This window comes from Poecilia mexicana, unplaced genomic scaffold (genome assembly GCF_051168715.1).
Source record: "Poecilia mexicana isolate PSO_F unplaced genomic scaffold, ASM5116871v1 scaffold_5, whole genome shotgun sequence".
NCBI classification, from domain to species: Eukaryota; Metazoa; Chordata; class Actinopteri; order Cyprinodontiformes; family Poeciliidae; genus Poecilia; species Poecilia mexicana.
Genome location: NW_028263374.1, coordinates 21,016,097 through 21,043,062, shown reverse-complemented (window position 1 = coordinate 21,043,062; position 26,966 = coordinate 21,016,097). Strand labels below are relative to the sequence as shown.

Here is a 26,966-nt window from a genome sequence, read left to right as displayed (position 1 = left end):
TAATTCCTGGCAGAATAGTTGGTGCATTTTTATAAAATTCTAAACATCTTCATATAAATTTTACAGATTTGTTTGTGTTGCTTGTTTATTGTTGGATATTTTCAACTGCATTCGCTCTCAAATGTCTATGCTCCCCTGTTAAAATTCAGGAATCTGATACAATGAAAAAAATAATTTTCAGACTTTTTCAATCTTTAATGTGACAAATCCAAGGCTATTCAATTGAAAAACATAAAAAATGTTGGGAGGAAACTTTGAAAAAGATAAAACTGCGTGAACCCTTAAACTCATATTTTCTTGAACCATCTTTTGATTTACTTTGAGTGTTCTTGAGGTTGCATCTCCCATGAATGAACCCACTGATGCTGAGATGAGGTTCAGCTGCCATTTTTTCTTTACATCACTTGATATAGCCTCTAGCTAAAGGCATACTTTGCAGGGAGGTTTCAAAACAATCTCATTGCACAAAGGGATTCATCCGAAGAAGAGTGCAAAAAAAAATTATAAAGAAATTCTATAGCACAAGTTTATAGCTTTGTACAGTCAAGATCAATAATAATTGGTGAAAAACTAATTTATTTAGTTTTTCAAAGCTAATTTAAAAAATAAAAAAGATAAAAACAATGAAGGGAGGCTTCCAACAGACCGATGAGAAACTTTCAATATGTTTGTGGTTTACACATGACAGGTGTCTGCTTGCTAATCTACAATAAATTAGAATATGCTTATGATGAGGCTTGTTTGTCAGACTAAAAGTACATCCTAATAATATCAACCTTCAAGTAAGTACTAAACATACTTTTCATTATAGGCTCACATCAAGTTTCTGGTTACTGTGTCTTAATATTCTAATCTTAAATGTCATGTCTTTATTAACTCTAAGTGGAAAAGCAACATAATTATGATCATAATCATCATAAAGGCTAGACATCAGTCTGAGTGTAATTAATCTGCAGTATGTAATGTGTCTTACTTACAAAATTTAGTTACTGAAATTAATTAACGATTCCTTATTTTTACTTTATTGAATATGACTACTTTATTGAACTGATCCATTAGCCTCAAGAATATTATCCCATTTTTAATGAAGTCAGTTTACAAGTTGTTTACATCTACAGTATTTACTCAGTGTTTGGTTTTACTGAATGCTCTCTTGGTTTACAGAAAATTAGGGTTGTTATTCTGTGTCAGCATCTAGAGGCTGCATCTAATTTGGTTGATTTTTACACCACAGGGTGCACTTGGCAACGGTATGGTGGAAAATGCATTTATTGCATTTCTTCTACAAATGAGAAAAATGACTTTAATATTCAGGAGCTGGAAGCTGTAATCATCGATATCCTGACTTTGCCTGAACAGCTGACAGAAACAGAGCTACTGTTTGCTTTATTTTCAGTGACTCAGTTAAGCATCATTTGGCTGCTTCATTACAGCATCGAACAAAATGAAGAGTGTCATCAATCTTCTCATGTATACTTACTAACTGTTGGTTTGGTTTCAATCTGTCTCCAAACAAACAAGCAATCAGCAAATTTCACAGTCTTGCAACAGAGTTTGAGGATCCCGTCTCAAAGTGATGCATCTTTCTGCATTTTGTGTGTAATTCAAGGTAATACTAAAAATAGACTTTGCCAACATGCCAGGATTGATTTGAACATAGAATAAGTTGAGTATATGTGTACTTTTATCTATGCATAAGCCTTTTTGAACATGTCTTTGTTACAGCAAAAAGTGTATTAATGTAATCTACTAATGCAATACATCTAGGGCTGCACAGAGCGGTTCGTCACCAGTCCTGAAGAAGTGATGGATGTGATAGATGAGGGGAAGGCCAACCGTCACGTTGCTGTCACCAGTGAGTCACTCCGTTGATCTTCCTGATGGTCTGACATTCAAACTGTCACACATTTCATGTCAGGACTTTTTTTTTTTCCGGTGGATGAAGGATTTGTGAAGTGCAGAGTGGGGATTGATCAACTTCATTCTTTTTGTGGAAAAGGAAGTGAAATTAATTAAAACTCTGAATAAAGTCTACGCTCTCTGACCTTGTTTCTTCTTTGTATTTTTACCTAGATATGAATGAGCATAGTTCACGTAGTCACAGCATCTTCCTGATTAACATCAAGCAAGAAAATGTGGAAACGGAGCAGAAACTGTGCGGGAAGCTCTACCTGGTTGACCTTGCTGGGAGTGAGAAGGTAGGAAATAAGCAGGTTTTTTTATTTTAAACATTTAAAGAAACATTCCTGTTTTATTGAGGCGGGGATCTCAAGAGGTTATCGCCAGGAAATATTCTACGTGCTGTTAGTATCCTCACTTTATTGAAACAGAAAGTATTGTGATCTGTGTATTAGCCTGTGAGTCTTGATCCCAGCTGTGTCTCGTTTCTTTGATTACCCTCCCAGTGTATTTAGTCCCCCTGTCGTCTTTGTCTCCTGTCGGATCCTCGTCGTGTAATGTCGTCGTGTGTCACCGTCGTGTTACGTCTTGCTCCCTGCTGTCCTGTTCCGTGGATATTTTTCATTAAATCATTCATCACTTCATCCTGGGTCTGCCTGCATCTTTCCTCACCATTCAACCACCATAGATCATGACAGAAAGTAGCTTTAAAGTTAACAAGTAGGCAGAGGTGGACCAAAACAAAATAACTCCAAATTTAAAAATATCACAAAGGTTAATTTTAATGTCATCTTATGAATTTTAACACCACTACCAAGTTTGACACATGAATTGTTAGTTACTCACAATAAAGACCAAGCTTTTCTGCAATCACTAACAGTGACCTTTAGATAATGTGTTTTTTGAAGCAAAACCTGAGCTAATTAAGCCACAGTGACAATCTGATAAAGATTTAAGGTAGAACACAGAAGTCTACTTTTAACATAACTACTTTTGACTTTGTTAGCAAAAACACTAATCTCTGTTTGATCAAGTGGATAATGCCAACAGCAGATGCAATTCCAGACTCTGGGAAAAATTACAGTAGGTATCTCCAACCAGCACGCCTCACAGGGCAACACAGAAACAAGCTTTCACACTCACTCCTAAGAACAATTCAGAGAGATTCATTAACCTAACCTGCAGGTTTCTGGATTATAGCACAGGAGAAAGTGGGAGTACCAGAGAGAACCTGCACATGCACAGGGAGAACGTTCTCAAGGCAAAGAGATTCCAATGTCAAGATTCAAACCTTTGTAGCTCGAAGGATAAGTGTAGTACAATCAGGGTCATTGGCACTTGAAGAGGTTGGTTGTGTTGATGTTCTTTCCTCCAGGTTCACGAAAGCCACATTTAATGTCTATTATTCCAAAAGGGGGGTGGATGGACTCGAGGTAGATGATGACTGAATTGATGCGGCAAACAAAGAAACATGGCATGTCCTGCAGACAGAGTATAGAACATGCAGCATAATCAATCAAAGTCGTGAATGCTGAACTTGCACTTTCTTATCTCATCTAAAATTGTTCATAAAGGAAGATTGAAGTATATGATGAAGCCTGTTTTATCACTCTTCATGAATACATGCAGAATAATCCAGCACATGAATAAATAAATATTTTTCAGACTCATAAAATCTACTTGATACATGACTGGGGAATAAAATATCCACACAATGACTTCAATCTATGCACATTTGTAGTACATTATCTAGAATTGTTGCCTATGAGTTATACAGCTAAACATTCTAAGCTAGAAAACTGAACACAACTGGATGCAATTTTAATCTAAAGGAGGAGCCATGTCAAAGTTGGCTATTTTTAGCTTTACCCTGCTAGTTGAACAAACGGTAACAAACATATTTCACTCTTAGCTAAATTAAATTTACCTGCATCAGTTACCAATGTCTTAATTTCTCTTCTACTCTTCGCAATGTTTTATTTATTTTCTTGTTTTTGCTAAATGTAGGATGGGTACCGTATTTTCCGCACTATAAGACGCACCTAAAAACCTTCAATTTCCTCAAAAGCCGACAGTGCGCCTTATAATCCGGTGCGCCTTATATATGGACCAATATTGAGCCACAACAGGTCCAGCAATGGACCTTACCACAGGGGCCGCGTTTCATTGGCTAATGCCCATTTTAGGTCACAGTGCAGCTACCACGTGCGTGACCGTCTCACAAACACAAGCTACAGTAGTAAACATATGCTAATGTACATTGTGGACCATCAAAACCATGAATGCTGACTTACCCAGCCTTGCAAGAACAATAGGCATCAGTGATCTCGTCCACAGCTATATTTATGCTGAGGGTGTGAGGATCTGCTGTTTTCCTCATCTATCGGTAGCTTTTAGCTGTGACGCGCACAATGTTGGAGGCATCCAGTGGCTCAAACACCTTGATGTCGTCCAAAAAAGATGACATGAACTTGTTGGTTCCCCTGTCCATTGTCGTGGCTGATATGTTGTGAAAATCCGGCAGAAATGCTACGCTAATTAACTCAGATCGAAATGAAAGACGTCATGTTTACACAGACATGCAGTAGGCTGCTTACGTAGTTGGTCCACTACGGTAAGCAGCCGCCAACTTCTTTTTCCCCGTAGAAGAAGTAGTGCGCGGTGCATGCTGGGATAGTTGTCAGAACACTGGTTTGTTAATAAAGTTTGATAATACATTTAAAGGGGGGGGGGGCAGGGGAAGAGAGACAGAGACTGCAGCGGCAGCGTGTTGGTTGGTCTGTGTTACCCAGAAAGCAGTTGGGCATAATATCGCAACACCAACACCGTGAGTGAAACAACGACTGGGCCAGCCTACTATATAAAGTACTCGGGGACCATTTCTTTATTAATGTGGATGTGTAATAATAGAGTATGAAGCGTCTATTCTATGCGCCTTATAATGCGGTGCGCCTAATGTATGAAAAAAGTCCTAAAATAGGCCATTCATTGAAGGTGCGCCTTATAATCCGGTGCGCCTTATAGTGCGGAAAATACGGTACCTTCTCTGTGTTTTTAAAGAGCCACTCCTTTGAGCTGGGAGCTTCACAACTGCAACCGCTGTCTTCGCAAACTTTCCCCATTGTCATTGCCCTTTGATTCAAATATAATCAGCCATCAATGACCCATATCTATGAGGAGCCCCAAGATCTACCCTGTTTTTATAGTCTTGAGTTTATGGGACTAATGTAACAGAAGAAGCAGTGTATACTAAGAGCAGTAAAGAGATATAGGACAGTATTGACAAATGCTGACGGCTGCGTTTTGTAGCATTTAAGCGCTGATGGTGCATCTGTTTGTTGTCTTGGTCAACCCTGGGGAGCAATGAAGAAATATTTCTGCTCTACCAATTTATGGAGGTTGAGGACAAAATGTTTTCAACTGAACTAAAATGAAAGAATGTTCACAGTCTGCAGATTTTTCTTCTAATTAAGCTTCTTTTTATCTAGCTCTAATTAGATCCCCTGATAATTAGGATACACTCAAGATTGACCGTCTTGGAGAAATCTTCAGAAAATCCAGCTGCATCTCACATCATTTTCCCTTCTTAACAAGTTATACTGTACTCATTTATTTATTTGGTCTTTAAATTCATTGGGAAATTAGTCCTAAAACCATGTCACATCTTATTTTGACTTCTATTAAAAGCCATGCTGAAAAGATGGATTATTTTGTCTGAATAAAATATATGTATACTTTATGTTATGAGGCGTTTATTAATGGAGTCCTACTGAATCCTGTTCTGGCTGAAGCAGATGTCTCCTCATGTTGATCTGCTGTTATTGGTATCATTTCTTTATAACAAGCAGATATTAGAAAATGAATGCAAACCAATTTGTGTGTACTCTCTGTAAAGTCATCCCATTAGCTTCCTGTTCCTTATTGATTTCAACCAATCGAAACACGGTAGTTATACCAGGTCAATAAAGGTTTTTATACCACTGATCAATTAATCTATAAAGCAGTCAAACTTACTTAAGCACCATTATAACTACCTCCAAAATGCTGATGCACAACATATTTTGAGCCCAATTGTTGAAACAACAGACTTAAATGCCATGTAAAGTTGTTTTTTTTTAAAGTTGATAGACTTAGTAACCAAATATTATGAGCCAGAAAAAAACACACTGAAGCAAGTATTTAATGGAAATAAATAATTTTGCAAGCACTTAATTGGTAGCATGTGAGAATAAGAAAAACAACTTCAGTGCCTTACTAAAGCATTCATCTGCTTTGGATTTGTTCATATTTTGTAATGTTGCAATTACAAACATCATACATATTTTATAGGGATTTCATGTGGTAAAATAACACAAAATTATGCAGGATTGTGAAGTGGAAAGAAAATCATTAATGGTTTTCGTTTTCTTTTTACACATACAATGTGAAGTGTGTTGCTTGGACTTGTGTTTTCTCGTACAGCTGCAAATACAAACTTATGTTCTTTCCTCACAAGTCACCTAATTGGTACTTGAAGCCCATCCGTGTGTGACTTAATCTCAGTACAAATACAGCTGTTTTCTGAAGGCTCTCATACTAATTTGTTACATAAAACAGTCACATTTGTGGTTACAGTGGGAAAAACTGTGAACACGTTCATTAGGGATGGAGTGTTTAGAAGGCAAAATAAGTGTGACAATCTATCAAGAAAATACAATAAATAACCAAAAGATAATGAAGCATCAGAAAAAGCCAGATGGTCTTTAACAGATCTATCTAGCTCTTCTCAGATACTCTGTAAAATTCCTTTGGATGCTTGAATGCTGAATAAAATCAGAAACAGAGGATTTTAAGGGCCTTCATAAATAAAATTATTTCTAAGAGGGCAACCTCGTGCAGCGTAATGTATTATTTTATAACCTAAAAACTGTATAAAGACCAAAATAAACAAGATGTGAGGAGACTTTCCAGTGATAATTATATTAGAAACAGATTTCATTTGCCTGGATTAAACGGTTAATGAACTAATTTCTTCCATGTTTGTGCATTTGTGTCAGGTCAGTAAGACAGGTGCGGAGGGATCGGTGCTGGATGAAGCCAAGAACATCAACAGGTCCCTATCGGCTCTGGGCAACGTCATTTCTGCTTTGGCTGAAGGAACGGTAAGATGAAAAATGAAAAGCTCTGCAGTCCCTTTAATCCATCAGCAGCAGCCTGAGGCTTGACTTGTTAATTATTTGTTTTAAACAGATAACTCATGCCTGTCATTGGAAGAATATGTATCCTGGCTGCAATGAATTAGTCTGAATTATTAAATTAGAAATACATTAATTCCTTAAATATGGGAGTTGGTTTATTATCAGTGAGTCTGATTGTAATTTGTGTGTATTTATTGTTATATAATAACAGCCTGTATAATTACTTTACAGGGATTAACTTGCTCATTTAAAAACAATTTTGCATTTTTATCAATGAGCTGTGAGTCTTTCATCTTATATCTACATGCTATGCTCAAAAGAAGTGTTGTCTGAATGCATGTGGAATTGATTCTGAAGCTAATCATTTTATTTTGCTAACTTAGAATATAACACAGTCCCTTGTTAGTTAACTGTAAAACTCTGAACACTGCAGAACTGCCCGGATGCTTGTCCAGCAGAACCGAGAGACAATTACGATCTTTACATTTGATCAGAAAACATAATTTTGTTTCTATTCTATCCAGCTATTACCTCTTTGTCACACAATGACCTTCTGGATGGCTGAGGTACAGAGGAACACAGTGTTAAATAAATAGAAAATGCTAAATTTTGATGCCGAGAGTAAAACTGCTGTAAGAGTTGTGACTCGTCTTTCTGGTGTGCTGCAGTGACACGCTTGGTGGCCTTCTGTTCCTCTCATCCACCGCTCTCTATGCTATACTACAGCTGCTATTATGATCCATTTGACCCGCTCTGTGGTCCTTCAAAGCCTCCTTAATTAGAACACTCACTATTTTTTATTGTAAGGCTCAAGGCTCGGGGAAGTCCTCATAAACCATATGGAAAAAAGGCTGACAGTCTGAAATGTTTTAATCTGATAGAAATGTGAGTGTTCATTTCCTATTCACTGAGCAAGGACACATTCTTTATGGCTGCATTCAGAGGGTTAAATTGGCGCAACTCTGAATAATACAGCTGCAAGAGAACAGTTTTTTTTATGTTTTTCTTCTCCCCCCGTGTGGAAAACTCCTATTTCAAAGAAAGGGCTCTTTTGCATTTTCTGTTTTGATGTCTTTTTCTCAATCTTGAATTCCTTTTCTTCTCTCCTGCTTTTGTCTCTTTGCAGAAATCCCATGTGCCGTACCGTGACAGCAAAATGACTCGCATCCTGCAGGACTCACTGGGCGGGAACTGCCGCACCACCATGTTTATCTGTTGCTCTCCATCCAGCTACAATGATGCAGAGACCAAATCCACGCTGATGTTTGGCCAACGGTAACATGGATCTCTGTGCTTGGTGGTCCTGAACTGCTGCACTGCTGTGCAAAGCGAAACACAACCCTGTGATGCTTCACAGTTCACTGAACTGGGTTATTCCAACTTTTCTCTTGGCCTGCACACTGACTGTAGTTTCTTCCTTTAATCCATTTTTCTTCATGCTAAAATACATGCATGCATCGCCACATTTAATTGAATCAATTTCCCTCAGTAAACTGGATAAAAACACCACACTTTTTGTTGCCACTTTTGTATGATTCTGGCTGGATAATTTTCCATTTTTCTGGTTTGTTTATTAAAATTGGTTGGCTTCCTGACATGCAGCCTGCGCTTAAGTGCAGTCCAAAAATATTTCAGTAGTACTTTTGATGTGGAATTGGGGATTATCATTTTGTGTAACACACACTGGGGTCCAAATGTTGCACATTTAGCTGCTGAATTAAAATGACGTTGAAGATTTCACAGATCCCATTCTTGCTCTGTCTGGTTGGTGGTCCACAAGATTCTGTGTTGTTTTTTTCTTTATCTGTTCCACATTTATGCAGAATGTAGTAAAATAATATAAGAGTAGTATAAATGGCTAGAAGGCCTCCTGCCACCACCCTAATCCATTGGTTTCAGCTGAGACTCCAAACTGAGCTGCTTCAACCTCTTAGTGTGACAAAAACATGTTTGTTCAAATTAAAAACTCACTTGAAATCCAAATCTACCCGGGGATTAATCATATATTGTATCTTAGCCCCCATAGAAACAGATTGAGTTGAATGTATCATTAAAAGCCCCAAATTAGTATCGCATTGATGAATGGGGGTGATCTGAGTGAAACTCTAAGTAATAACATTAGAGTGACTTCAAGGTTTAATTGGTCTTTCACAAAGGAACAAAAACAGAACAGAAGAGTTGAATAACTAAATCATCTCTTGGCTTTTTCTTAAGTTTTTTCAAATGCCATCTAATTCTAAAGACTAATTTACTATGAGGAATGCGGGCTCTTCTTTCTTTATTAAAGGCACACAAATCAAATATTTCATAGGATTATGCTTGCTGTTGAACTTTTTTAGAACAATATGTTTGATTATGTTCATTTTGCTCCTCACACACCCTTTTATCTAAGGTCTAATTGGTAAAGAAATGAGCAGAGAAGGATGTTTGTCTTACAAACAGTAGAAAGTACTTTTATAAGAACACGCAGTTTTCTTACTGGGGTGTGAAATTAAGTAATAGCACATCCTTCCATTCAACCTTTTATTTGTGCTAAGCAGCAGAATAACATACTCAATCTTTTTAAGATTTTTATAATAGCATTGATTCATTGTAAATATTTCATGCAGTGCGAATCACCCGTCCTCCGTTGCTCCCTCACCCTATGCACACCAAACATTGTTTGCACATAGCCAATTTGCATACCAATTAATGAGATGCAAGCTAATTTTCACTGCGCAGGCAGACATTTTCTCTGTTCCCTCACACTTTGTTGTTCCTCTCGTTTTACTGTCCCTTGTCCCTTCAACCTCTTCGCTCCTCACTCCCTCCTTTCCTGTCTGTGATGCCCTTTCCTTCTCCATGCTCCCCTCTAATTAGAGCCAAGACCATTAGGAATACCGTCACAGTGAATCTGGAGCTCACAGCGGAGCAGTGGAAGAAGAAGTACGAGAAGGAAAAAGAGAAGAACAGATCGATGAAGGAAACTATACAAAGACTTGAAGCTGAGCTGAACTGCTGGAGGAATGGTAATGCTTCCACTGATCATGGTTTGTACGTACTTGTACAAAGAAAATGTGAAAATGGCTGCTCGTGCGTTTGTGTCTCATGTAAAAATTGTAAAATGTTGATATTTTCAGCCAAGCAAATGACAGCGACTTCATGGAATAGTTTTGGCCCTTCAGTTTGACTCAGATTGAAATTTAGCTCAAATATATCCAAACACAAAACTTCATATATTGAATTTGGCAACCTACTGCTGACCGAATTAATTGAAAACATTGAACAAAATATCCTTACAGAAGACCATGACTGGATCAGAAGAAAATATGCAGTCCTCTTCCTGATATCCTGACTGATTTTTTAAAGAATTTCCTTCAACGCCTTAAAATAAAACCACAGATTTGCCTCCAGTTAGCTAAAAATCCTATTACGTCATGGCATAATTTGTGCTTTCACAACTTGTTAAAGGCAGAATCATTTTAATGTGCGTAGCTTCCGATTTTAAACATGGTTAAAAAAAAAACCCTCATTACTCTGGCATTTAGCAACTAAAAATAATTGTGGTGATCCTGACTGACCTAACACAGAATAATTGAGTTAGAAACTGGGGAGAAAAACAGACTATATAGACATTCAGTTTCTGCTGTAGATTCTTAAAATGTATAACTTATTAAATAGGATATAATTAAAAAAATATATTACCCCTGCATTATATTCTCTTCATTGATTGTTGGGCTCACTGATTCTTCATAAATAAGAGCGACTGGGGTCCTTGATCAAATAAAAATAACCCTAAGCAACCTTCTGGTGGTGGATGTTAGTTTCTAAGCAGTGAACTGGGATAAATTAATAGAAAATCACCATTAAAAAAATACATGGAGTCTCTGCAAAGTCCAAGCAAGAGGCTGCAAAAGTTCAAAATGACAAAGGACTAAAATGACTAGGACCCCCGATAAAGTATTTTTGAAAGGGATAAAATAGTTTCTTTTTCCAAGGCTTTAAAGTTTAACTTCCAAAAAAAGGAACTAAGCTTTAGCACTTAAACTCAAGTGGATGGATCAAAGTCCGCTTGGGATTTTAATCAATACATTTTCAATCAATACATTTTCAATAATAAACATGTATTATTATGATATAATAATACATGTTTTATATATCTTAGAAACCATTTCAATGGCAGAAGATAAGAGTTACTATGTTAGTTTGACTCTTTTTCTTTATTCCCCTACATTGTCTCATTCTCCAGGCAGTTGTTTTTAAAACCAGCTCTATTTTTCTGACGAACCTTCAAATCAGTCTTCCATTTAAAAAAATACGACTTGATGAAAACCTGGCGGAAGTGCTGAACAAAGCTCTGCAGAGGAGAATGACTGCAGAACATGTCCCTGCTCCTGTCTCTTTTTATGCATGGACGGCTTTTCACTTACAGGAATGAATTTTTCACCAACCCACAGGCATCGCTTTTCCCTCCACGTAAGGGGAGATTTAACCTTATTTGATCTAATCCGAATACCTGTCAGTGAAGATGTAGGAGGAAAACGGACCAACAGATTTGTTGGACTCATGCCCAAAACACATAAACACTGCTTTTTGGCTATCTCTGTTAGTTTTTTGTTTTTTTTCTTCAAACTTGCACACTTTGTGTAATTGGATTTCTCATACATTGTACTCAGATAAATTATTGCAGCAGAATTTGCTTTATGAATCTCTATGTTTTAATCATATCCTGACCATCCTGGCCACAGAAAAGTCATGACGTAGAGTGGTTTTCTCACATGTCAACACACACAAACACCAGCATTTTCTTTTCTTTGCACCCCCACACACAGTGATGTGCATCTACTCCTATCTGTTGGACTTTTCAAATGTCAGTGCACTCAGTGGTGGTGATCAGTTGACATTCAAGCCATGAATCTAATTTCTGCCTTTTGTTTCTTGCAAAAAAAATCTCCCCCCCAGCGTTTGACCCGCATTTTAATGAACCGTAACACATCTTTATTGAACATTCATGAGCAGAAATAATTTCTTTTATAGCGTCCTCCTGTAGCTCCACACTTAACTCTTCCTCAGACTCTCTTTCTCTGGATAGCACTTACAATTCATAGAATTTTATAGATCATTTTGACAGAAACTTCGCCCCAATTTCCCTCCCACAGGTCTTTTCACCGCTTCCCACTTCTGACTTGGGACTCTTGTAGGTGAATGCCGTTGACCTCCATCCTGCACTACATTACTGAGCTCTTTAATCAAGACTGGCCCAAAGGAAATAACTGTCTCAAACAGGAATCTTTACTCAGTTTGCATTTCTGAAAGCAGAGTCTCTGCCAGAGTGGAGTGTCAAATCCAAGCCAGTCAGGTTTTAATCATCCAGTACAAAGAAAACACTTCAATCCCAGTTGAAGCGTTTCCAGCAGAACTCCACAATACAAGTCAATATACCGTAATTTCTGGATTATAAACCACATCTTTAACGCGCTTTGAAACAGTAGTGGTGTGAGACAGATCATTTTTGAAAAAAATAAATAAATAAATATCCTTTGCCTTCTCCCAGTTTTCCCAGTGCTAGGTTCAGCAATACATGTGTCTGCAGTCTGAAGCGCTTTGAGTGATCAGGTTCCATATATGTGACTGCAAAGGTACTACAAACATTTTTTTTTTCATTAATCATTTACACTGCGTACATATCATTAATAACAGGTTTTTACACAGACAACTGCATATGCTATACAAATATGTGCTCTCTCTTTTGGGGGAAAACCTTCTCGATTTTTTGCCCATAACTGCTACAGTTAACTCTAAAAGTTGGTTTATAGAGCTGTTACTCGTGAGTTGAGCACAGCTTAACGATGCCCGAGAGAGCCGAGCTCAGCTCAGATTTGTTATATACATAAAAAACAGCTTTTAAGGTCACAGTTCTCAAAAAAGTAGACCAATATTATGAATATGCTCATTTGTGTCTCAGCACACTGCCTGTCCCCCAGATTCTGAAGGATTTTGCTGACGAGCCTGCTCATTTAAATGAATGTGTGCAGGTATTTAACTGCTGGACCAGGACACCAGTCCTTGAGAAATGTTTCACTTCCCTCAGTAGAGGCACGAAAGAACAAGACAAAGACAGAAGAAATGTACTGACTGGATATATAAAGACAACAGAATCAAGAGTTGTACCTATAGATTTTTATGGAGGTTCCCCAAAAGTGAAAACTTACAGCAACTAACAAGATCACGACTCAGTCCGGTCTGGGTAGTTCTAACAACAATCAATAAAACGAACGTTTTTGGCTCAATAGTAAAAGTGGAAAACGTGCCCTCCTCTTTCTTCCCTTAGATCTGAGGCTCTATAATTGCTTGCAGATTCGTTTTACATTTATCCGGTTTCAGCTTCCTGTAGATTGCCTTTTCACTGCAGACAAGATAAAGTGCATGTGAAACGTGATTAAAAACAAACAATGTTTCCCCGCAGCCTTTACCCATCTGATCCGACTGACCTGAGTAAATATATAATGAGTTCCTTGTGTGTATGTTAAGCAAGAACATATTAAACAGGGAGACTGTTGAACTATGTGTTAAGGAATGTAACATCAAAGTATGTTTAAATAGACCTTCACTTCAACTATAGTAAATCCTCAGAGACAGGAGCTGATGTGACTAACATTTAAACTGTGACTCACAGAAAGCAGCTCTAGACTTAATATAAATAAATAAAAAATATATTTAGATCTAAAATAACCCTGCTGTCTTCCTTTTCATTGTATAAGTGAGTCAAAGCTTCAAAATATGTTGTTTTTGATGCTAGTATAGGTTTATATTTATATGATAAAACAAAGAGAACCCATTTGCATTTTTCATTGACGTTACAGTTCAACAATTTGCTTTGTTTTCTATCGGGGTGTATTTTGCTAAAATATGGTTAGAAAATGCACAATATCCCAATTTAAAGATGCAACTTGCATATTAATTTTTAAAGAAACTATTTCAATACTTTCATTGAGCTCCCTGTTTTTCTGTTATTTCAAAAGACAAATCTTGAATCTTGAATATGATAATTAAGCTTGAATGTAAAGATAAACTTGTATTTCCTATTAGGTCCTCCTCTCCCCCTGAGATTTGTGACAGACTTAGATTAGTTTTTGCACCGAATCAGAGTTTACCTTGTACATCCTGACAGCTAACAATGTTGTGCAAAACGCGCATATGACATTTTTTCTCATTAATATCACAAGTGTGTCATCTGAGCTAATGCTAGGTGACAGTGTGGAGGAAGATGTCTCCCCTTGACACGGAACCATTTTAAATCTCACATTTGAATTGATTGGATTCAAAGGAAACATGAATAAGATGAACCTCATAATCCCATTTTATGCATTCATTGGTTGACAGAAGGAGCAGGGCAGCTCAATGACAATATTTTCCTTCTGTCTCTATAGGTGAGAATGATGTTGTGCTGGGGCAGCTGGGTGAAGGATCGGAGGATGCCCGCTTTGTGCCTCTGGATTTTGAAGAGCCAACTCTTGAATTATGCAGCCCATGCACCCCCTGCACTCCTTGCAGCCCCTGCTCCTTAGCGTCATCCATTGTGGTTCACATCTCAGAGGAAGAGCGGCATAAATATGAGGAAGAGATCCGCAAGCTGTACAAGCAGCTGGATGATAAGGTGATGACAGCAGCAAGAGGATAGTCAGGGAATGAATGCGGAGCTGATTACACACCGTGTGTGAGATGCAGTAACATGCATGCAGCCACTCAGAGTACATCAGAGTACAGAGAACATTTAAGGGGTGATTTATTTACAGTAGCGGCTATTAGTGAAGGATATCACTGAGGCAAAGTAGGTGTAATTTATTTTGAAAAGCTTAGCCTTAAATTAACATATTTTTCTTGCATTCCATTTTACAGTTTGTAGAGTCTAGTTTGAAGTTCAGCACTTATATTTTTGAATTAATTTATATTTTTTCTTCCCTTTTGCACTTTTCTGTATTAAGTACATGATGTTTAGATGTTTTTTTTCCCGATATCCATCCCATACTGTGCTAAACTCTTGAATTTACTTCCTCACTTTCACTTCTACAAAGTTTTCTTTCCAAGAAACCTGACTTCTTAAACAGCCTTGATCAAAACTTCATCAGGCTTTTTGAGTTAAGTCTTTTAAGTATTTTTCTTTTTTTTTTTTTTTTTTTTACACCTACTGCTTCTCTCCCTCTAATTTTCAGCTCATTGCATGACCATTTCACATATTCCTTTATTCTTTTTTAATGATTTATTCTGGAATAAAAATCTCTCAAACTGAAGAGATTTGTTGTGTCTACCGGTACAAAAAAACGGGCATCCTAAATGGGCTCTTTGTGGTCTTAAGGATATTTATGTACTTTAATCAAATAAAAAAAATGCTTCTGAAAGTGACATTAATGATTCATCTCTCACTTTATCTCAGGCCTTACTATTCAACCTTTAAGGTCTTATTTTGCTCTTTTCTACCAACATTGTACCATTTGTTACTTTGATAAAGCAAATTATATTGCTGAGAAAATCAGCATCACCCTTGAAGATTGCAAGAAAGTTTGGTTTCTTGGAAACAAGAACTAAAAGAAATTAGGAATGTCCAGTCCGGACGATCTCTGAACTTTGACACAAAGAAAAAACAACCAAACAGGCATGTGTTTCTAATATTACACTCTGTGTTAAAAGGCTTAATTTTATTTTATTTATCCATCACACGTCTAGAAACACTTTGTTTTTTAAATTACTTTTTAAAACCCAAAGTTGTAATTACAACTTTGAGCGCAAGTTGTAATTGCCTGCTTGTGTTCACCCACTGAACCCAGAAGATTCTGGTGTACAGTCATAAAAACATACAAATTAATCGTTTCTATTCCACTGAAGGACGACGAGATCAACCACCAGAGCCAGATGGTGGAGAAGCTGAAGGAGCAGATGCTCGACCAGGAGGAGGTAAAAGATCTTGGTTTTTACATCCTTTCATCGGTTCGCTTTAAACAGCTCACAGTGGGCCGTCGTTTCTGCGAACGTGCCAACGTGAATCACAGTTCAAGCAGAAGTCAGCTGTGAGAGGGTTTACCATCCTGCCCTTGAGATGAATGAGCTGGAAAAACAACACATTTCTGCTGCCAAAAAGGAGATAGAGTAAATGAGACTGTGGTCGCTGATCAGTAAGTATATTTATGCTGACTGGAGTTTGAAACACAACCTTTTAAACTCCAGGGCAAACACAGATGAAAGGCTGCAGCTCACCATAAACTCCTTGGAGTTCATTTTTCTTCAGTTACAAAATGTTTTTGAGTTAGTTGCTTTTTCAGCCAGTAAAATATTTTTTGCCAATAAGTAAAGAAGGAAATAACTTGTGAGACATTTTCAGGGCTGGAACGTTGATAAGTAAAATTTGATTAATAAAGCAACTAAATTGCAAAGAAAGATTATTAATAGTGTGAATCTCATAGATTTCTTTGCACAAATTGCTGCATCAATGCAACATAGCATGGAGATGATCAGCCTTTAAGTCTTCTTAGGTATTAAATTCAGGTTGCTTTGATGGCAGCATTCAGCTTGCCTGCGTTGTTGGATCTGCTGTCTCACCTTTCTGCAACCCAGATATTCTTTTTAGGGTACAGGCCAGTTTTCTAGCTAATAAAAAAACACAGAAACCACAATCATTAAGCTGGCATTGGTACTTTTCCCCTGAGGGCCAAGTCCTGCTGGAAAATGAAAAACGACTACTGTGTCTATGGACACATCAGTGGAGCAACACCAGCAAATAGCGTGGTTCCCCAAATCATTACTTTACCAACCTCATACTGTTGGCATTTTTAGGTTAGATAAGGACTTGCAGTTTGGTGAAGCAGAGATTTTAATGAGTAAAAACAGAAACGTACAGCTGTCAGTCCAGGAGCATCAAAACAAGTCTGCAGATAAATAAAAGGCATTGGACCATCACAGGCTGAGACCCAGTAGGCTAACCAACATAGAACCAGGGCAGCAAACAGAGAAAATGGGGAATCTAGCAAGGAAAGAATGAGAAAGATAGTTAATGTAAAAAAAGTGGAATCTACATTTTCTACATTTGGACATTTATGTCCCATAACAGCCCTACTGTGAGCTGATTTGCCACAATTGTAGCTACCAAATCAGAGACTTTGCAGCATAATGACCATTTGTCCAAACAAAGGCTGTGAGCTTGTGTAAATATACTGAAAACCCAGGAGGAGCAGCATCTACATTTTATGACGTGTCATTCAGGGAGATGACTCTCAGTGGGCTGCAGCAGAATAACAAAAGCTGGTGGCAAAATAAAATGACCTCTCTCTTTGTGCAGTGATATTCTGAGGTGAATACTTTAAATAGGAATAATCTGTTCACCTGCATTGCATTGCAGTCTTGTAAAGACATTTATTTTCTCTAGAAGATAGGCCGTTGTGTTTTGTTAAAAAGTAGTCCTTTGCATTTTTTCTGTTTTATTTCTACACATATTTTTTCTTTTATGGAGCTCTTATATATAGTTAAACCTCCTTACCTTTCAGCTTTTAGCTTCGTCCAGGGGAGACAGCGAGAAGGTGCAGTCAGAGCTCGGCAGGCTGCAAGCGGAAAATGAGTCTGCTAAGACTGAGGTGAAGGAGGTGCTTCAGGCTCTGGAGGAGCTGGCTGTAAACTTCGACCAGAAAAGCCTGGAGGTCGAGGAGAAAAGCATGCAGAACAAGGTGCTGGCTGAAGAACTTGGAAAAAAGATGGTGAGTCTGAGTTTCTCTAGTAGTGTTGCTGCAAGTATTTCATCCTGCAAAGTCGAAAAGGGATGTTGCGGAAATAAATCTGTCACAAAGTCACTTGCTGAATATATATTGTGAAATTTCTGAATGAAGTTAAACGGGCATTGAGGAAATTAAATTTCAAAAGTAAACAAAGAGAAGAGAGAAATTATGACACCAGGACAAACACTCCTAAGAGGTGACGTTCATCCTGCATATCTGAAAACGCTGTCAAGTGCAACCAAAGAGGCCAGTTACTGACTCTCCTGGACAGCCTGTTGATCAGTACAGCTATAATCAACAAGACATTTCTAACCGAGTTTCTTGCTTTTTTAAAGTAAAACAGGAGCTGATGCATGTTTTACAAGTTGCTTTTAATACGTTTCTTTAACCTCAAAGAAAAAACAAAATCACTTCTGATTTGACTGGGCTTTCAACAATATGTGGTTGGCATAGTGATGTAAATCTGTCATTCATTATAAACCATGTAATTAAAATAAATATGATGCCTATGTCCTAACCCTTGTTTTCTAACTTTGTCTTGATTTTCATTTTTTTAAAGCGATTTTTTACAAGTTAGCATAGCTGATTTTGTTTCTGAAATAACTACATCACAGATAAACACATGTACAAAATAGAATAAAACTTAAGACAAATGAAAGAAGACATTCAAAAGTATTTTCTTAGCAGGTTTAATGTGACTTATTAAAGATGAAAGTGGATTATAGCATAGAAAGGCACCTCAAGCGAAAAACAAGCATTAATGTTGATAGAGTGGCCCAGCAGAGGAAGCAAAGCCTTAATTCAGTTATTATGACCTACTTTGTGAACCGAGTGAACCCTTCGCCGCCGTATTAAAGCCTCTTCAATATTTCATACTGTTTTACAGTCTGCCAGACGGCCATCACTTCTATCCCTGACTTTCTCAGAAACCAATCCAAGAACTGATGAAAGGAGCTGACAACGTAACGACGCTGTGTGCAGTTCAGTTCAAACTCAGCTGGCACTGCAATTTGTCCCCAATCATTTCACTTAGCACAACTTCTCCTTTACGCTGTGCTCTGTCGATACCTCTCAGCTGACAGGGAGCCGTCACAGGAACATCTGCCTGCAGTCTGATAGACGAATACATGGCATAAAAATGACTTTACTTCACAGTGACAAAGCTTTTCCTCAGCTTCATTCTGCATTCTTAGGACAACTTTTTGCTTTTATGACTGCACGGCTGAAATTTTGCTGAGCAGATATAAAAAGCATGACTGAGTGGCGAACATCTGCCATTTGACTGTCTCCTTGGTTTCCTTCAGCTAAAACTCCTCTTTTCTTCTGCATGTGGCCATCGCTCAATGTCACTGCCTTTCATGCGCTCCTTCATGCAACTTCTTCCATCCATCTAGCCACTTAAGCTCTTTGCTATCAGTTTCATTTACTCTATCCATCACTTCAACAGGCTTCTCTTAACTATCTTTTCATAAATCTTTCTTTAGATAAGCTGAATAGTTTTATTACCCTTTCCATCTTCATTCTTTTTTATTTATTCATGAAGAAATAATCTGGGGTTAATGATTTACTGCCATGTGCTCATAAGTTGGAGTTTGCCTGGAGAGGCGACCTTTAAAGGATAACAACGTTACGTTAATGGGGGATATGAAGACTAAACAGCCGAGATTGTGGATTTTCACCATTTGCATGGTGATGGGCATAACATCGGGTTGAGTAGATGGCATGCTGGTTTTAAAGGCCTATAGATGCACAATACTTTAAGTCAAGCAGGAATGGTATCACCCCCCTCGACTATGTAGTGTGTATTTGCTAAATAAAGTCAGTTTATTTTTACTTGCTCACACATTTGTGTCGTAAGCTGCTAACAGCAACACACCCTTTGTAGTAATTAATTGCTATAGATAGAAACATATAAATATATCCGTTATGTGCGTTTCATACAACTGTAGAGAGAGGCTCCTCACCTCACAGCTTATAAGCCGCCTAGTCTGCAGGCAGAAGAAGAGCAAGCCCAATGTGGTCGACAAAGCAACACGAGGCATTAAAAAATAACTGAATTTACTCAGAAAAAGATGGGAAAAAAAGTGAATGTGAGCCGGTGTGTTTTTATAAACAGGAGGCACTCTTTCAGTTGTATTAAGCAGAGATGTGCCCTTGTTTTCACATGTGCTTATTCTTAGTTAAGCCTGGTTGACATAATAAAATAATCATGCCAAGTTCTCACTTGATCTTTCCGTTTCAACAATCTTATAAATGTCCCGATTATCATGATGACTCTAAAGATAATCTTAGGAAATATTTCTGCTGTCTGCTGTGTTAAGAGTCACTTTGTCTACTCAGAAGGAGTCTGGGAACGCTCTAGTCTTGAATCGGGGATGTAGTTCAATATGTTGTGAGGTGTGTGAGGTGTTCCCTGAGGACAAACACATCACATGTTAAATGTGATGTGCAGAGAGTCAGAAAGTGAGGTGACTGAAACACAGAGAGGAATCAAAAACAAAGAAGACAAAACAACTGCGATGGTGCCAAAAATAGTGCACAACCTATCTCCATTGCATCTTACTTTTTGGCCTTGTTTGTGTTCTCTGAACTTATGTTTGATACCATGAGATTTTGCTAAATTTCCTGTCTGACATTTGAATGTTTGTGTGTGTGTGCGTGTGTGTATGTAGGTGTGTGTGAGTGTGTGTTTGTGTGGGGTGTGTTGTCTTCGATGTGTGGCTCTGCACCAGACACTGTTGGACCAAACCTGTTAAACCTATAATTATTTGTCGTTATGTGTATGGCCTCTCAAGGTATGAAAATAAACTGAGAAATTTAAAATCCTGCTGTATGAGCAAGGTATCAGGAACAATAATATATTTGAATAAATAATTAATCTATAAATCAATTCAATAAATAAAATAGATTAATTGCAGTTTATTACCGCTAGGTTAGACAAATTATGGCTTATAGTCAATGAAAACTTCAAAGTACATTTTTCAAATAGTTGAAAATGCTGTACATAACATCAATAACAATTATTTATTTTGAAAAAAAAATTTATACAAAATAGCCATGTGATGGCCTCCACAATGACAGGGAGGAATGCTGAGCCAGTTTTCTTGCAGACAGTTATTGAAGTGCCTCACAAAGTGGAAGCCAGAAAAGGTCAAAGCTGAACAAGGTGGCTTTTCACAGACTGCTGTATCCAGGCATTATTAAATGAAAGCTGGCTGGAGGGAACAAGCGTGGTAGAGAAAGGTCCACAAGTAACAAGGATAACAACAGCCTTAAGAGGATAGAGAAACAAAATCCACTCAAGAATTTGTGGGAAGATTAACAAGGCCTAGAGTCAGAGTTTCAAGAGCCGCCTCACACAGACTAATCCAGGACGCGTTGTCAACGCCGACGTAGAAGCAGGAAATTTTAGACCATTTCAAGTTTCCTTCGACAGACAAGCTTTATGGAAATTCAGATTTCATTTGCTAGAAGGACTTGGCACCTTCCCAGTCTGTCAAAAATCACCAGTACCTGAATTAATCATAATATTATTGTGTTTGATTAGTCTGCAAGCTGGCTTAAGCTAAACTGTGTCAAGAAGAAAGATGAGAGGAACCAGACTCAATAATACCGATAAGCTGAAGCTGTTATTAAAGCGTTATTAACACTACAGCAGAGCCGCAGGCTGCAGGAAATCACAGGATGCAGAAATTTAAAAATAGCCCCAAATATTGACTGTGTATACAGTATAGTACACAACCAACATTTCTCTATTAAGTTTATTTGTTTTCCTATATAATTCAGACATTTTCTGGAAAAACTTACTGGTTCATTCTTATTACATTAGGTCATAATCATCATAATCAACACTTTGAAATACATAATTCTGTGACATAAATTAGGTTTTGGTGCTAATATGAATCATGTAAATGACATACAGTTAAGACATGCAGTCATCTGCAGTTTCTTTGCTAATGTCCAGTGAGATCAGATCAGTTGTTGTCGTCTGGATAGTTAAGTCCAGTCTTTGTTCTTCCTGATTAAATGCCAGTTATAAAACTGCATCTTAGATAGAAAAAACAAAACAAAACAACAGCAATAAAACATGCAGCACATTTTATTTGAGCCAGTTCAGATCTTTCAGATTCACCCCAGACAGTTTTCCAACCCATCATAGGGCAACACAACCGCACACACAAATGCATGGTTATAAAAGTATCTTACAAATAAATATCTGAAATGTGTGGCGTGAGATTATATTAAACTACTATTTTCTGTTAAAAAAAACAAAGGTTTAAAATGTTGTGTATAATTTTATGCATTACTTTGTGTTGAGCTGTTCTAAAAAATCCCAGTGAAATACATGGAAGTTTGAAGTTGCTATGTATCCAAATGAGGAAAAGGTGAAGGCTGAATATGTTCTCTGCATACAAAATGTAGGACCAAGTGTTCTCTAAATAGCTGGATATTGCATGAATACAGGCATGTTTTCACACTTTCATTAATCATTTGAACTCGCATAAATAATAAAATGTCAGGTTTGCTGACAAACATTGCTGGCAATACCCCCTGTATTTTAGGAATGAAGCATCTGTTTAACACTGCCTGGCAACTTTTGCTGTTTATGCTTGGCACATGGATATTTTTGCATCTCAACAGATGGAGAAAGAGAGAGAGCACTCCAGACTGATAAATGTTGGCATCAAGTGATAGCTAGGTAGTGTTTCACATATTCAAATGCTTTTTTTCCCCCTCTAAGTCAGGGAGGTTCAGGAGTTGCTTGATGGAGGTGTTTAATGACAATCTATCAGGAGAGTGAAGAAGATTAACATACAGAATCAGATTGGAGAGATTTACTTGCTTTCTTTAAACTACCCAAACAAGATCCTTCAAACATGTAAACCCAAGCAGATGAGCAGAAACCTTAATCACCAAATACTAGGCAGTAATAACGATCCCACAGTTCAAAAAAAGCAAACTGAATAAATCCTTATGACAACAACCTTGATCACATTAACTATATAACCATCTCACAGGTGCAGATCTAAAGTAATGAATTAACAGTGCAAGTGCAGGTTATACAAGAGCTTCTCTAAGGATGTAAATCCTTCTGCCTTCAAGTTAAATTAATGCAAATCTGCACTTCTTTAAGTTCTTTGAGACAGATAAAGGTTTAAAGACGTAAACTTTAAAAAGCTCCTCTGTTTATATTTTTCTAGAATGAAATCCTTTTTCTCGAGCACATGTCCTCTATTTGCACTCACTGCCTCCACATCCCTCTGTGTCTCTTCCAACAGTCTCACCTCAGGGCTTTAGAGGCAGAGCTGTCCCGCATCCAAGAGGTGAGCAGCCACCAAAGAAAACGCATCGCCGAGGTTCTCAATGGCCTCATGAGGGACCTACGCGAGTTCAGCACTATAGTTGGGAGTCGGGAAATCAAGCTGGTGAGAAACAAATAATAACCGTGTTTATGGCTCAAATGATGGCTTTTTGCAAGATCTGTTGAGTCTTTCTGAATTTCTAGTTTAGAATACCATGTTATTGGCACCTCAATGCAAAAATGATATTCTTTACGTTTGTGAAATGGAAGAGTGGATCTGAATTTGCTGAAGTACATGCCTGTTCTGAATAGGTTTGTTTCCACGTGCTGAATAAAAAACCTCACCTTTTCAATCGTGAGTAATCACTAGATCCAAGAAGCTACTCAAATTGACCTTGCAGGAAAAACAGCAGAGGTGCATCTCAGAAAATGTGAATATTTAAAAAGTTCCTCACTCATTTATATTTTTATTTGTAAAGCATTTTGAAAAACGTATTAATTTTCCTCCAGTTCATAAATATACTCTGTATTGTGCTGGTTTGTCACATAAAATTAGATTAATTCGATTTTACTTAATTGATGGTTATAACATGACAAAATGATGTTCGCTGAAGTACGACTCAGACATGCTAAAATTACTTACAAAGAGCATTTTATGGACCTTTGCAGTAGAATCAGTAGGATCTGAGACATTTATATTGATGTGTACAGTTCTCTAATCCTATACAGTCCACTCCTAACCAGCTGAGTCACAGCATCTGCTAAATTATGCTCTTAATCAAATGTTTATGTGCAAAACATGCCAGAAAAAGTCTTTCCTTTTCCTGCCTCTTCTTCCTATAATTTCCCAGCCATCTTTAAATTGTCGCCACTCAATCTTGATAAAACATTGACTCTGCTAGTTTTTCAACAGCCTCTCCTGCTGTGTGCCTTATTTATCTCCAGCCTGTGGAGATCACTGGCGCGATCGAGGAGGAGTTCACGGTGGCTCGGCTCTACATCAGCAAGATTAAGTCGGAGGTGAAGTCCATGGTGAAGCGCTGCCGACACCTGGAGAACCTTCAAACAGAATGCAACCGAAAGATGGAGGAGACGAGCAGAGAGCTGTCGTCATGCCACCTCCTCATCTCACAGGTGCAGATCTGAAGTAATGAATCGGTTGTTGTTTGTTACCGAGGAGACAAAGAACATCCGGATGAGAAAAGAAGAGTGTCAGGCATAAAAATACTGGTGTTATTGTCGGAAAATGAGGAGAACAGATATTAGAACCTCAAATAGCACATTACCGATGATCATCATCATTATCTTTCAAGCACACTCTTCTATCAGTTTAATTATCGTTTAGCATAGTGGGCCATTGTGAGGACGAAATTACTCTGATGAAAGGCAATTCATTGTGGAGATTTTCAGATGCTTTTTAGATCTCACACCCTTATTTGTGCATGCAGTCCTGATTCTAAAATGTGGCATATTTTATATTCTGTCTGTGACTGAGGCTGCCTTCAGGCATCAGGAGGTAAATTTTACTATCTTTGGTGTTTAAACTAAATTCCCTAATGACTGGGGCTCATAAATATTTAATGTCAGTACATTCATTCAGCTTAGAAGGAGAATTCCTCATCTTTAGTGCGGGGTTCTCATGGGTAAAGGTTTGGGGTTTTCTATTCATCTTCAAACTTTGTGATTCACGTTGTGACTTCCAGCATGAGGCAAAGATTCGCTCTCTGATGGATTGCATGCAGAATGTGGAGCTCAAGAAGCGACAGCTGGAGGACAGCTATGATTCTCTGACTGAGGAGATGGCCAACCTCAGAGCTCAAGGTACAGCTGAGTATTACCTGAATCCCTGTGACTTAAAATAAAAAAAATATCATAAACATGATACGGGCTCTGCCAGCCCGTATCAAAGGGCCCGGAGAACCCCCCACAAAGCCCCCACTAGGGACACGGTCGAACGCCTTCCCCAAGTCCACAAAACACATGTAGACCGGTTGGGCGAACTCCCATGCACCCTCCAGGACCTTGCTGAATGTGTAGAGTGTGGTTTTCGTCCACGACCAGGACGAAAACCACACTCAGCATGTTCCAAGTGAGAAAAAACTGCCCTGTGTGTAAAATGCTCTTAAAATGGCAGAAATTAAGTGTTTCCTTGCACTCATGATGGTTTCTGAAAGTAGGTAGCTTGGTTGCTGATTACAACATTTGGCAAATTTTACTGTTTTTCTAACTTATAGGTGTAAAACAGTAAATTTGGTGAGTCATTTTGAAATCCTTTATCTGGCTTTCTTGGCAAATGAAATGCAGCTTAAAGTCCAAAAATGGACCTAAAATCTTTGATAAGCTGCTACTTTCACAACATCTTTAAAAACTCTTAAGTCGGTCAAAATAGTGAATGTGACTTAAGTTTTTGTAGTGCTTTGTTTTTAACTAATCAACTTTTAATAAGTCATTTGTGAATTGTGTTTGACAAAGTGAGCACTCTGCTGTTAGTGAAACAAGAGAAGATGCTGTTCAGCTGAAGCTGACCTATCAGCATATGTCCAAAAAAACACCTACTCACCTAAAATAGGAGATATTTACTGTCAGAACAATAATCACAAAATTATTTACAGAAACATCACTGCGTCCTTATCCCATAATATCTTGTTTTTTATCTGGACTATGTGGTGCAACAAGCAATAAGCCACCCCCTCATTAACCAATATCTCTAGTAAGAATGAATCACATTAAAAATAATTAAAAAAGTCTGTGTATGAAGTTTTTGAGAGCTCTTACATTTTTAAAGGACTACTTTAAAAATATATCTGAAAAGATTTGATTTCAATCTGAAATTACATTTAGGATTTTTTTCACTCGTCAAAAAAAAAGCTGTAGGGTGGCTGCCCAGACACTAATTTAATCTTCCATTTAGAGGCAGACTGGAGGAGAAGGTTTATCAACTGTCTCACTGGTTTCTGCCAAGGCAGAAAGTAGCTGCCATGGCTGCGGAGGTGGAGTGGCACCGGCATTGTCTGAACCCATGGCTCTGCGTTATTAGTTTGGTTAATGACTAGCTCATATCCTCATTAATGATTCTGCCTCTAAACATGATGTGTTTCTTTATGAGCAATGATGATTGGCTTAGCTGAACATGGCATTAGACCTTAGGCAACCCCCTCTTCATTCAGTATTTCTAATCTATCAGACTGTGAGCCATTTCTTAACACTGTTTACAGAGCAGAATAGTAGCTGAAGTAAACGAATTCGGATCATAGCAAATGTAAATTACTCTCAATGTAAAGCCAGCTAACTGAAACAGGACTCCTTCCAAGTTATATACGAAATGCAGATGAGGTTCTGAATCGCTTACACCAACTTGTTTTTGCACCAACAATTTTACTGTAAGCCATTTTTATTCCTCATTCTGACGCATTGCTTGAACTTAATCAAGTCATTCACCACATCTAAATGCCAAAAAGCACTAAGTTGCTGCCAGGTGACTAAGCTGATTACTCTTTGTGTTAAAACATAATGGAACATGTTCACCAAATGAAGTGGAGGATTGGTGTATCTACGAACTCTGAACTGGTGGGTCTGACTTCTAGCAAAAAATAAGAGAGCGATTTAGGAGAGAAACCAGGTGAAGTACAACACTTAGCAAGACATATTACAAAGTCTGATCAAATAAAACATCTATTTATGATTAGAAAAAAAACATTAAAAGGTGAATACATCAATGTTGCAAGAAGCAACAAATCTTTCATCCTCTGGGAAGAAAACTTATCCTTGTTTGGTGTAAATATTAAACGACGTTGCTTGACATTCCATGTTTCTCCTGTGAAGGACGAAGGACTGCTCCAGTTTGCAGAT

At 37.9% G+C, this 26,966-nt stretch overlaps 1 protein-coding gene across 1 annotated transcript in view; it reads left to right on the top strand.

Annotated features, from left to right (window-relative positions):
* Positions 1 to 26,966, top strand: part of kif5ab (kinesin family member 5A, b) — a 93,595-nt gene that overhangs the window by 51,215 nt on the left and 15,414 nt on the right. Inside the window, exons 7-17 of the mRNA XM_015004696.2 lie at positions 1,768 to 1,855; positions 2,074 to 2,198; positions 6,936 to 7,040; positions 8,203 to 8,351; positions 9,936 to 10,084; positions 14,486 to 14,712; positions 15,939 to 16,007; positions 17,591 to 17,797; positions 23,095 to 23,241; positions 24,063 to 24,251; positions 24,821 to 24,938. Of these exons, the coding sequence (XP_014860182.2) occupies positions 1,768 to 1,855; positions 2,074 to 2,198; positions 6,936 to 7,040; positions 8,203 to 8,351; positions 9,936 to 10,084; positions 14,486 to 14,712; positions 15,939 to 16,007; positions 17,591 to 17,797; positions 23,095 to 23,241; positions 24,063 to 24,251; positions 24,821 to 24,938 (1,573 nt within the window). The remainder of the gene's footprint in view (positions 1 to 1,767; positions 1,856 to 2,073; positions 2,199 to 6,935; positions 7,041 to 8,202; positions 8,352 to 9,935; positions 10,085 to 14,485; positions 14,713 to 15,938; positions 16,008 to 17,590; positions 17,798 to 23,094; positions 23,242 to 24,062; positions 24,252 to 24,820; positions 24,939 to 26,966) is intronic.